The sequence below is a fragment of the Oculina patagonica genome, chromosome 8 (assembly GCF_052425735.1).
Source record: "Oculina patagonica isolate OP01 chromosome 8, crgOcupat, whole genome shotgun sequence".
NCBI lineage: Eukaryota > Metazoa > Cnidaria > Anthozoa > Scleractinia > Oculinidae > Oculina > Oculina patagonica.
The window spans coordinates 1,988,512-2,000,136 of NC_135765.1; the positions used below are offsets into that span (position 1 = coordinate 1,988,512).

Below are 11,625 nucleotides of genomic sequence, written 5' to 3' on the forward strand. Positions count from 1 at the left end.
GCGGGTAACTCCACCAGAGGAGAACTCTGGGTAAAAATCAAAATGGCGGCTGATGTTGGGTCATCGTATGTTTGAAGATTATTAGGACATTTCAGATTTGTTCCCTAGGAACCTGAAATATACAACAAGAATGTCCCTTCAGCTTTTATTCTTAGTTTCTCTACATCCATTACATCAACTAGATTTCTTTCTGAGGACGATCAACGCGAATTATTTACACTATAGTATTTAGCATCATGCAGAAAAATATCTTCGAAGTTTTTGCGTTCTGTGGAATGGTGTTGTTGTTATCTTGCGAAGGTGATCCTGCAAAAGGCAAATTTGCAGGTGTGACAAAGGACGACCTCACTCGCTGGATTCCTTCCACTTGTCAGTCTGTTACTCATCTTTTTAAGGTGAAGAAAAGCGTCGTGAACAAGTTAGTGAATTTACTGAGGACTCCTAAAGAGCGTCAGAAACTTACACACTCTCAAGTAAAGACGATCACTATTTTTCAAAATGAGTTAAACGTGACAGAACGAGCGGTATTTGATTCCCTTAATGGCTTGAGAAAACTGCTCCAGGAGGATTATAAATCAGTGGTGCACATGAAAGAAGCCATCAAACAAAGATTAGAAGCACTTAAACTTCTGGCACTACAGCAAGAGGATCAGTTTAATGCAATCACTGAAGCAGAAAAAGAAGTTGTTGCTGCTAATAAACATGCAGATGTACAGAACAATGGAACACGCATTGAGAAAGTAATTGGAGGTATTTTAGATGATGTATCATTTGCTGCTGATAAACTTGAAGATGAACTAGACGAGAAGACATTCGAGAAGACTCGGAATGCTAAAGGAGCCTCGATTGAAGCTGTTGTAAGGATAACTGGGGATGAAGAAGACAAAGACAGTGACAACGATAACCAGACATTAGCTGAGGCCGGTGAAGAAAATGACATGAGCATTCTTGTCGATTCTCAAAGCAATCAATTTGTTTTGGCGAAAGCTAAAGATGCGACTGTACCTCACGAGGATGTCCATTTCATCAAGGATATCATATTTATTTTGGTTTTGTCATTTTTGGGTGCCTGTATTTGCACGCTGGTTCATCTGCCGACGATGTTTGCATTTGTAATCAGTGGAATGCTGTTAGGACCCTCTGGAGTAAATATGATTAAGGTTTGATCAATGTTTGTTTTCTTCTTGTAATAGGCGATGGCCTAAATGGTTAGCACATTACACTGTAGATTCATGTCCAGATTGAGTGGAGTCTAAATAGGTACTCACAAACTACTGTATTGCTGGTTTTCACTGCCACGCAATCAAAAAATAAATTCGAAACCATTCAACTAGAGAAGCTATGAATTTAAAATATTATAGACGATAAATAGATAAACAATTTCTACAAGTTTCAGGTCTGTGCGGTGTACCGTTCGCGAGTTATTTGCCGAACCTTTCCACGCAAATTTATAAAGCTTAGTATGGAGATGCCATAACTGTGTCCTGCCGAGGGACACAAATATGGCCGCCGTGATGTCAGAGAAACCATCTGGAACTCAATTCTGTTTACAACAGCGGCAATCTTTGGCTCATAAGCTAGTACAGTTTCACATAAACACCACTTATTATATCTGAAATTTTCAATCTGCTGAAAATGGAAAGGAAAGGCCTTTTTTCAAACAAAACAACTTTGTCACGGCACTCAGCTTGATGTCACATACGACGGCGAACTCAAATATTCAAAATGTTCTATTTTAAAAACGAATGACACTATCGATCTGGAAATTTGCAAATTAAAAGATATATTTTTAGTTTATCTTACGTCTAATGACAATGAAAATTTAGTAGGCTTAGTGAATTTTGATTTCAGAATTTTATGACGTAACATGAAAACCAAGAATTAGGGAACCTGGAAAAATGCAGGGGAGAGGAGGCAACCTGGCATTGGACTAGCATCCCAGGGTGGGATGCAATGCATCTACAGTATGCTATCTAAATAATCTACAGTTGTTTCATGTTATGGAAACCAGTGCCCAGTTGTTTAAAGGATGGAAAACGCTATCCACTGGTCTGGATAAAACACTATCCAGTGGAAAGTGTAGTTTGTTTTGTCAACACTTATCCATTGGATAGCGATTTATAGTGGATTGCATTATCCACCCTTTGAACAACTGGGTGCAAGATAAGCTCCAGGACTGTGGCCAATTTCTCCAAGTTGTGTGATGACTGCCTGCTATAGGGGTAGTTCTTCGTGAGGTTAGCACCTCTGACAGCCCGGCCTTGCAGCCAAGTAATTAAACAAAGATGTAGATGGTCAAATTATTGTGTTGTACCACTTTTTAATCCAAGACCCCACAATAGAACCTTGTTGAGGCTTTTTGGTGAACAGTTAGTAACATGTACATGTACAGTTACCGGGTACTTTGCTACTGCACCAAGCCAAGCTACTAGAAGATAGTCTTCACTAAATATTTTTAATAACACATATTCTTCTGACTCATTTTTCTTTGAACAGACAGTTGTTCAGGTGGAGACGCTTGGTGAATTTGGAGTCTTCTTCATTCTTTTTGCTGTTGGCTTGGAATTTTCTCCAGATAGAATAAAGCGGGTAATGTGATCTTTTGTAGCCAGCTAGAAGCTTTAATGGTCCCTTTTTAGTTCTTAACAATTATTATTCCAGCATGTGCTATTCAATATAATTTATTCTAGTTCTGTGAGAATTTTGGCATTGCCTACCTCCATGAACAACTCAGTTAATTTTTCTGTAGGTATGGAAAGTTGCAGTTGGCGGCAGCTCCCTGATCATGGTGTTGATGATTGTATTTGGCATTTTCTGGGGTTCTTGTTTTGGAATCCTTCCTCAACAGAGTGCATTTGTGGCTGCATGTCTCTCTCTTTCAAGCACACCTCTTGTAGCAAAGTTTGTTGAAAGCAAGGGGGGAGATTCCTCAACAAAAGGTACGTCATCAGTGTATGATAAGGCAAAGTGTTCAAGCTGAAGGTGACTTTCACCTTCCAAGCCAGCCAGCAGTTTAATCAGGTTTACATGTATGTCGGGTGACATAGAGTATTGCCTATGTTGCAGTTAATTTTTGATCTCAGTTAATTTTAAATTTTACCTAGTTAATTTTTTTCTAACTAGTTAATTTTTTATACTAGGTAAATAATAGGGTTAGGGTTAGGGTATGAGTTGGAGTCATATATTTTTAAAAAATAGTGGTTCATCCAACATTTCCTACGTGGCAAAGTGGTAAGGGGTTGGACAGCAAATCCAGAGGTCAAGAGTTCAAATCCAGTGTAGGTTAGTAAAAAGAAAAAAAAAAATAGATGATAGTACTTAGAGGAGGGGGATAATATTAATAGCAGATAGTAAGGGGGGTGTTAGTAAAGATGGGGGGTGGGGTAATGAGACATCAAGGGAGGTGAGGTGTATTACATTTTCTACTGATTAACCTAGAATATAAAAAAACTAGTTAGAAAAAATACTAACTAGTTAAAAAAAAAATTTAACTGCAACACCTACATGTGTATTCTTTGTCAATTCCACTGGATGAGATGTTTGTCCATCTCAGGCTAACCCTCTCCCCCTCTAAAAAATATCCGGCTGCTCCAACAATTCACTGTTACTTATTTTTATTTCTTGGTGGATGGAGGACCTGTGACAGTGAAATAATTTTCCTCCACAACAATACAGTTTATCACAAAGACCCTTGTCAGCAATGAAACCTATGTCCCTCAATCTGGCATGTGCCATATAGAAATTTGACATTTGGTATCTTATGAAAGACAAAATAGTAATGTTGTTTTAGAACTCATTACTGTACCAATTTGCATCTTATATAATTTTGTGTCTGTAATAATGCCACTTCATTGGCATAATTTGTGCACTTGGCTATGCTTTGAGAACCTTTGTTTTCAGCTATTGTTTTATAGCTGAAAAAAAGGGTTGCTCAATGTTTTCCTCGGCTTCGCCTCGGGAAACATTGCAAATTCTGGGGAAACAAAAAATTATTAACTGTTTCCCTCAGGAACAGTCATTTAGTGTATATTATTATAACTGAAGACAAAAGTGCTCAAAACATAGCCATGTGCACAAATTATGCCAATGAAGTGGCATACAGAGGGACTGTTCCTTTTAAAAAATCAAGGCATCTACTTTTTTGTGTGTGCATGCATTTGTTTATTTGTTGAGGGGCAGGGGAGAAGAGTCCTTTACTTTCTGACCAAATGACCAAATTTTGGAAAAAGAAGTAACTGTTAGTACAGAACTTTGATCACACACAACAAACATTTTAATCTACTCGTAGGAATCAACTCTATAATCTGAATCAACACATGCATCAAATGATTGTTTGTGTAACAACTTATTTTGTCAACAGAACACACCAATGGAGATGGGGACTACACCAGCTCTCTGTTAGGAATCCTTGTCATGCAAGACGTACACTTGGGTTTGTTAGTTGCGCTCCTTCCTGCACTGGCTGGACATAGGGGTGTGGCTCCAGCTAAGGCAAACAGTGGTGCAGTACACAGTATTCTCGGCGGACACGATAATGCTAATAGTTCAGGTAGGAATTATCTTGTGTTAATATCAGATGGCTGCATGCAAAAGAATTGATTGTTTATTTTGTTGGAGATTATGTTAAAGTTTGCCCGTCAGTGATACATTGACATTCCTGTTCTGTGTTTTTCAGATGAGTTTGCTAGCACTCTGTGGATGCTGTTTGAGGTGTTTCTTTCCTTCATTGGACTGATGTTAGTGTGTTTTGTGGTTTCTAAGATCATTGGGCCAATATTCAGGTATGTGCAGCTATGTGCTTATTTACTGCACAGTGCCACGTAAGTGTTATTGAAGGCCCTATGTGCCACAAGGTGCAAAGAGGCATATGTTCATGCAAGTAAGTACACAGTGGAATTCCTACTAATAGCCATCCCTCTTTAGCAGCCACCTCTCTTCAATGGCCAAGTTGTTTTTTCCTGCATTTAACCGAATTATAATATTTCTACCCAAAGCCACTACCGACATGTTTAAGTTAACTTGGCCAAGCTGTTGGGATACAAAACGACTGGTCATTCTACTTAGAACATATTTAATTTAATTTTACAATAAATTTTGGGACAAAAAACTGTGTTCCCAAATGTAAAACCCAAATTTGGAGAACTGGGGGATATAGCTTCACCCACTTGTTATGAGGAACCTCCTCTGGTATTGGCTCTGCTTGGCTGCATCATGTAACATGTTGAGACCAATCATACATGAGAATAAATATTTTCTAGACTGTAAAAAGAGCTGTTATATTTTTTTTTTCAGATTGCTGCAAGACACTGGCAATAAAGAACTGTTAATTTTAGCTACAGTATCAACTGCCTTTTCTTTACTCATGGTAAGTTTTGTTAAATAATTGGAAAACTTATGCTCCTGGAACTTGTTACTGGATTGCAGCTAGTTTTGTAGCCTGTTCCAGGCATTTGGTTAGTTGGGGAGCAGCGCAATAAACGGCAAGCAAAAAAATAAGGGGAGGCATGTCCCCTCACCATTTTTTTCACTCACCAATCTTCACACTAATCCTGTTTTTTTTGTTGTTCGCCAACTAACCATATGCCTGGAACAGGCTACTACTTTTGATTTGTCGACAGTCCTATTTTCTTAGGCAAGATACTTAGCCTCAAGGTCATTGCCCTGAAATAGAACTGAACACAATTTTTTAACCAAACTTCGCCTACTGGTTTATTACTTTAAGGGAACTTAAATTTTGAAATAAAAAAGGGGGGTCACCAGATTCGTTTAGGAGCAGGAAGACTTTGTATATTCCATATAATTCCTTTAAAATTCCTCTGTGAGTACTAGCAAAGTACACGTTTTTAGCGATAATTTATTTTTCAAACACAAGAATTGATCTGTTTTCATTTTACAGAAAGAATTTGATCGCTACACCCAAAATATGAGAAAAAATTGATAGGTCACCAGACTCGTTTACGAGAAAGCGACAATTTACTTCTCTCGCGGACTAAGCCACATAGAAAAAAGCCGCCATTTTGTTTATGTGCGCGCGCTCGCACGCGCTTATTACCCATAAAATTCTGCGCAGTAAGGATGCGCAATGCAATACAGGGCAATGACCTTAAAAAGAAAGACAATCCCTAGCCTTAAAAAAATCTATAATATATAAGAAATGTCTGAGATTCAAGGCAAAAAAAAATAGTTTTTGTATGTAAGTAATAATGAGTCAGAGACAGAGGGTCTCTGAAGTGTGGAATTAGATAACAAGAGAAAGAAAAATGCTGCAGCTTGCAGTCAAAATTGATAAAGAAATTATGTTCAGAGGGGTGTGAAAAAATAATGCTTGAAGGCATCAGTTTTTTTTGCCCCAGTGTCCTCAGTCATGGATCTGAGTGAGGGCCTTTTGAAGGAAGATCCATCTTCAAACCCTCCCTTCCCCCTCCTTTTTTGGGCACCACTGGGTCCGGTCCATCACTAGTAGGTAAGGTAAGGTAAAGTATGAGTTTGAGCCTAGTTGCCCATCAGACCGGCACTTATCTCTCAGGTTTCTGTAGCATGACACGACTAGGAGTATTTCCACTCCCCTCTGAAGAGGATGCTAGTCCATTGCAAGGCTACCCCCCAGCATTTAATTTGCCGGTACCTATTTAAACACCTGGGTGTAGAGAGGCAATATGAGAGTAAAGTGTACTGCCCAAGAACACAACACAATTACCCCCGGCCAGGGCTCGAACTCTCTGACTTCTTGGTCCAGAGTCCAGCACACTAACATTAGGCCACCATGCCTTCCACGCCGACTGATAACTTATTGTTACTTCACTGCAGTTGTCTGAACATCTAGGAATCTCCATGGAGCTGGGTTGTTTTATGGCTGGAGTGGTACTGAGTTCTAATGGAGAGCATCTTGTACATCAGGTAAACATTCACAACAATATGGATAATCTAACACTTAAAACCATTTCTTGTTAGAGAAGACTCAGAATGTTAGAAACCAAGGCCACCTTTAAGGAGAATTTATTGGTTAAAACAATGTTAGCTTCTAAAGGACTGTTTTTACTTCGGTCTGCTCAGTTGACAAACCTTTTCAAAGCGCCATGACAGTAATTGGAGCAAAATTTGTGGGGAAAGTGCCCGTTAATGTTTTTCTTCATATTATATTGCATTCCCTTCACCCAAGTTGGGGGACTGATAATGCAATATTTCCTCATGCAGCTTTGAAACTTAGCTGTGATCTCTGTATTTGATGGGAAGAGATGTCACCGAATAATCTCGTTCCCAGATCTCGTGGGCGAAGCCGAAGGCGAGATCTGGTCAAATCCGATTTGCACCACGTGATTGCCTGTCAGGAATGTGGCAGGCGAGTCAATTGCGCATGCCCTAGACAGCTCTAAGAAAATGGCAATCAAATGAATATCCAATCCTCAACCAAATGAATAACGAATACTTTACCATTCTCGTCTTTCCTGAGATAATATCTAGCAGAGTATTTTACTAAAGAATTAGGCAAAAGGCAATCATGAAAGCTTTAGGTCGGGTAAAAATATTTATTTGATTTAAAAAAAAAATGTTCATTTGGCGGTTACATGCAATGACTGAGACATGTCTAGATTTTATGCAAACTTAATCCGGTCACGTAATCAAACGTAAATATTCTCTGTTTTTAAACATCGTTATTCGTCAGAAATAGCTTTATAATGCTACAAACAACTAAAACGAAATCTTCTTGGCTTTGAGGCCGACTGTAAACAACGAAACGTCTCAAAAATGAATATATTATGATTGCGTGCATGATCTATAATTTGCATAAAAAACAGATATTGAATTCCCTTGGGGCCGCATCGCACGTTCAAATTTTAGCGCTGTGACAGCCATGCTTTGAAACAGCCAATCAAAAAAATTGAATTTTCTTACTTGGCCAGATCTCGCCTTCCGGCTTGTCTACCTGCTAGATGTGGGAACGAGATTAGTCACCGAATGATTCATTCTAACTGTGACTTTTTTTCCTCCAGGTAAACGAGCTGGTGGAACCTTTGCGTGATTTCTTCTCATGTCTCTTCTTTGCATCAATTGGTAAGTCATCTTTTGCTTAGCAACTTCGCTGACAAAACCTGTAGTGTCTCGGAGAAGGGTTTGCAAATCTTGGAGAAGGGTTTGCGAGGTAGATATGGGTTCTTGGGGCGGGGCGATGCATAATAATTATGCATCGCCCCACCCCAAGAACCCATATCTACCTCGCAAACCCTTCTCCGAGATTTGCAAACCCTTCTCCGAGACACTTATTGATCTATTACACTTTCATTTGTCTCACAGGTCTTCACGTTTTTCCTACATTTGTGTTAAATGAATTTCCTCTTGTGTTGACTCTTACCCTTGGTGTTGTGTCAGTGAAGGTAGGTACTTGGTTATCTTTTACTTACGTTTTCAATAAAAGCAATATGGGAACCTCTCTTAGTAAAGAACGAGTATAGCACAAAAAGAAATCAACTGTCTCCACAGTTATTCCGGGTGCACTTCTCTACAACATGACAAATGTTGGGTAATAAACAAACAAACAAACATTGAAGTAGAGCTTTTCCCAGAGTCTGTTCTCCTGGGATATAAAAGACGTATACCTCATAAAAATACTATTCATTGTATTTAAGTTGGCAAATTTTTTATTTATAAAATGTTAGACGGAAGGCTGTTCTCTTTGCTTTCCTGGCATACAAAGCTATCTTAAATATCAATATTTTGTAATGTCTGTATTGTAAGGATGTATTTGATAAGTGTTGTAATAAAGTAGTAATAAAGACCAAATAATTCGAATCAGGTAATGGTATCTAGAGAAAAGTTTGTTTCTCAAAGTGACAGCTACAACCTTAAGTACTGTAAACTTGCATTCAACACTTTCGTGTTCACATGTTGATGAGCGTTGTGTTAAATGGAATGGTTACTTGGATGAAAAGTGAATACGCTATTTCGTGTATTCACTTTCATCTAGTCCCTATTCCATGTATTCTACATTTATCACATCGAAATTATTGCGTTTTGCAGTTTGCGAGCCATGTGTCATATAATAAGAATCAAGTTTACGACCTCGCTTACCACGAGTCTCCCATAGCTCAGTGGTTAGAGCGTCCACTAGGTATCTGGAAGGCCATGGGTTTAAGTAAAATAATAAATAAAATAATTAAAATTAAATTAATAAATTAAAATATTTAGAGAGGAAGCCACATCAGTTTTAGATGGTCTTCATGCGGGTACTCTATCCAGGTCGAACTGGAATTTCAGAGCTCTTACGGGTCCTGGAAAACCTGGAAAGTCTTGGAAAAAGATTACTGGTCCTTGAAAGTTCTGGAAATCTGTTTAACTCAAGTAACTGAATTCTCAAAACTTACGTTATAAGAAATGTACAGACAGTAAGGAAAAATGATATTGAGATCTTGGGAGAGAAAGGGTTAATGTGAATTTTGGATTCCTGAAAAAAATCAATCTGAGCCCTTGAAAAATCCTGAAAAAGTACTGGAAAATTGTTTATGAATTTGAAAATGTTTTTTTTTTCGAACTCGCGCCACACTGGTGGAAGGCGAGCGTTCTCACCACTGCACCATACCTGCTCCCCCAAAGATTTAATTCCAGTTGGAGACTCAAAAACTTTATGTTCTGAGTAAATTCGACTTGAGTATTTTCTTCATTTAATATTGAGCGTTGTGTTTATGTTTCAGTTCGTAGTTTCTGTGTTTGTCCTTCGGATGTTCTTGTGCGAGTCACGAAGCACAAAGTATATAGTTGCTGCTGGGCTTGCTCAAGTTAGTGAATTCTCGTTTGTCCTTGGAAGTCGAGCAAGAAGATTTCATCTCATTTCTAGAGAGGTGAGTTTCTTATGAGCGGTAATATAACGCTACTTGCGGCTTTTACAGTATTTAATTAACTGTCGGAAATCGGAGCAAGTTTTAGTTGAAGGTCGTAAAACCAACCAACAACCAAAGCAATTACTTTAGCCAATCACCAATGAGATCTCGAAGCAACACGCGTTACCGACTCCAAGCGCGAGAAAACGCACGCGACCAAATCGAGATTGGATTTTGGTTACATTTGTTTGGTTGGGAAGATGGTGCGAGACTTTGAATAATAATAATAATAATAAAACTTTATTTAAACTCGAATTTAGAGTAGCTTGACAAGCTAATATTTCCGAGAACGAAAAATAGATAACAAAAAATTAAAATAAAAATTACTATTTACATATTTAAAATTGACTTATATTTACTCATGAATTATATTAACTCATTATTCTCATGAACCGAGAAAACAATTCCAAAGCAATTCAGTTATAAGCCAGTAAAACCACTCTATTTCTGTCTTCGCTATGGTTTTGCGTTGAATAACTCTTGTAATTCGGTCAACAATAAAATGCATCTTGCTCTAGCCATTGAGAACAAACGTACTGTTACTCCGCGAGACAGGTACAATGTATGACTCTGTCGTGATTCGGGTTACGCCTTGTTTCTAACACTTCTTACAAGTTACGCTTTTTCCCGCGCTTCCCACTGGTACACGTTTTCGCGCGTTTGCCTCCGGTTACCGTATTTACTCGAATAAGCGCCGCCCCCGAATAACCGCCGCCCTCGAATAAGCGCTGCATTTGGGACAAAAAAGTTAATAAGCGCCGCCCCCGAATAAGCGTCGCAATCCCAATGCGGCGCTTATTTGAAGAATTTCGTTTAACTTAAAACGGCACTTCAAAGCAACTCTAAAACAAGCTTGAATATTTCTTTGCATCAAAAGCGATGTTTTGCAGTTACCGTATTAATAATAATAATAATTAAAACATATTTATACAGGATGACCATTTCAGTTATAAAAACCGCTATCAACATGGGTCCTGGGAAATTTATACGGTATTTATTCGATTAAGCGCCCACCTCGAATAAGCGCCCACTCTGTAGGTAGGAAAAGTTAATAAGCGCCCAGCCTCGAATAAGCACTCACCCCCACCCCCCTAAAATGAGAGCGCAAGAGGAAATTTGATTATTGTTGTAATTGAGATTAAAATTGACTAAGTACTACTAAGAGACTATCCCGAAGACCGAGTTTTTTTAGTTTTTTACTGAAACTTCCAATCAACATTTAAAATTCAGCTTTCGTATTCTTGGTTTTCATGTTACGTCATAAAATTCTGAAATCAAAATTCACTAGGCCTGCTAAATTTTCGTTGTCATTAGGCGAAAGATAAACTAAAAATATATATTTTTGCAAATTTCCAGATCGATAGTGTCATTCGTTTTTAAAACAGAGCATTTTGAATATTTGAGTTTTCCGTCGTATGTGACATCAAGCTGAGTGCCGTGACAAAGCTGTTTTGTTTGAAAAAAGGCCTTTCCTTTCCATTTTGAGCAAATTGAACATTTCAGATATAATAAGTGGTGTTTATGTGAAAGTGTACTAGCTCTTAAGCCAAGGATAGCCGCTGTTGTAAACAGAACTGAGTTCCAGATGGTTTCTCTGACATCAAGGCGGCCATATTTGTGTCCCTCGGAAGGACACAGTTATGAAATCTCCATACTAAGCTTTATAAATTTGCGTGGAAAGGTTCGGAAAATAACTTGCGAACGGTACACCGCACAGACCCGAAACTTGGAGAAATTGTTTATCTATTTATCA

At 38.4% G+C, this 11,625-nt stretch overlaps 1 protein-coding gene across 1 annotated transcript in view; it reads left to right on the forward strand.

Annotated features, from left to right (window-relative positions):
• The first annotated feature begins 18 nt into the window (after positions 1–18).
• The window catches only part of LOC144662028 (transmembrane and coiled-coil domain-containing protein 3-like), a 32,796-nt gene continuing 21,189 nt past the window's right edge, over positions 19–11,625 (forward strand). The window contains exons 1-10 of the mRNA XM_078522762.1: positions 19–1,160; positions 2,497–2,589; positions 2,750–2,939; positions 4,361–4,549; positions 4,676–4,781; positions 5,293–5,365; positions 6,808–6,897; positions 7,992–8,052; positions 8,293–8,372; positions 9,687–9,833. Of these exons, the coding sequence (XP_078378888.1) occupies positions 237–1,160; positions 2,497–2,589; positions 2,750–2,939; positions 4,361–4,549; positions 4,676–4,781; positions 5,293–5,365; positions 6,808–6,897; positions 7,992–8,052; positions 8,293–8,372; positions 9,687–9,833 (1,953 nt within the window). The 5' untranslated portion in view covers positions 19–236. The remainder of the gene's footprint in view (positions 1,161–2,496; positions 2,590–2,749; positions 2,940–4,360; positions 4,550–4,675; positions 4,782–5,292; positions 5,366–6,807; positions 6,898–7,991; positions 8,053–8,292; positions 8,373–9,686; positions 9,834–11,625) is intronic.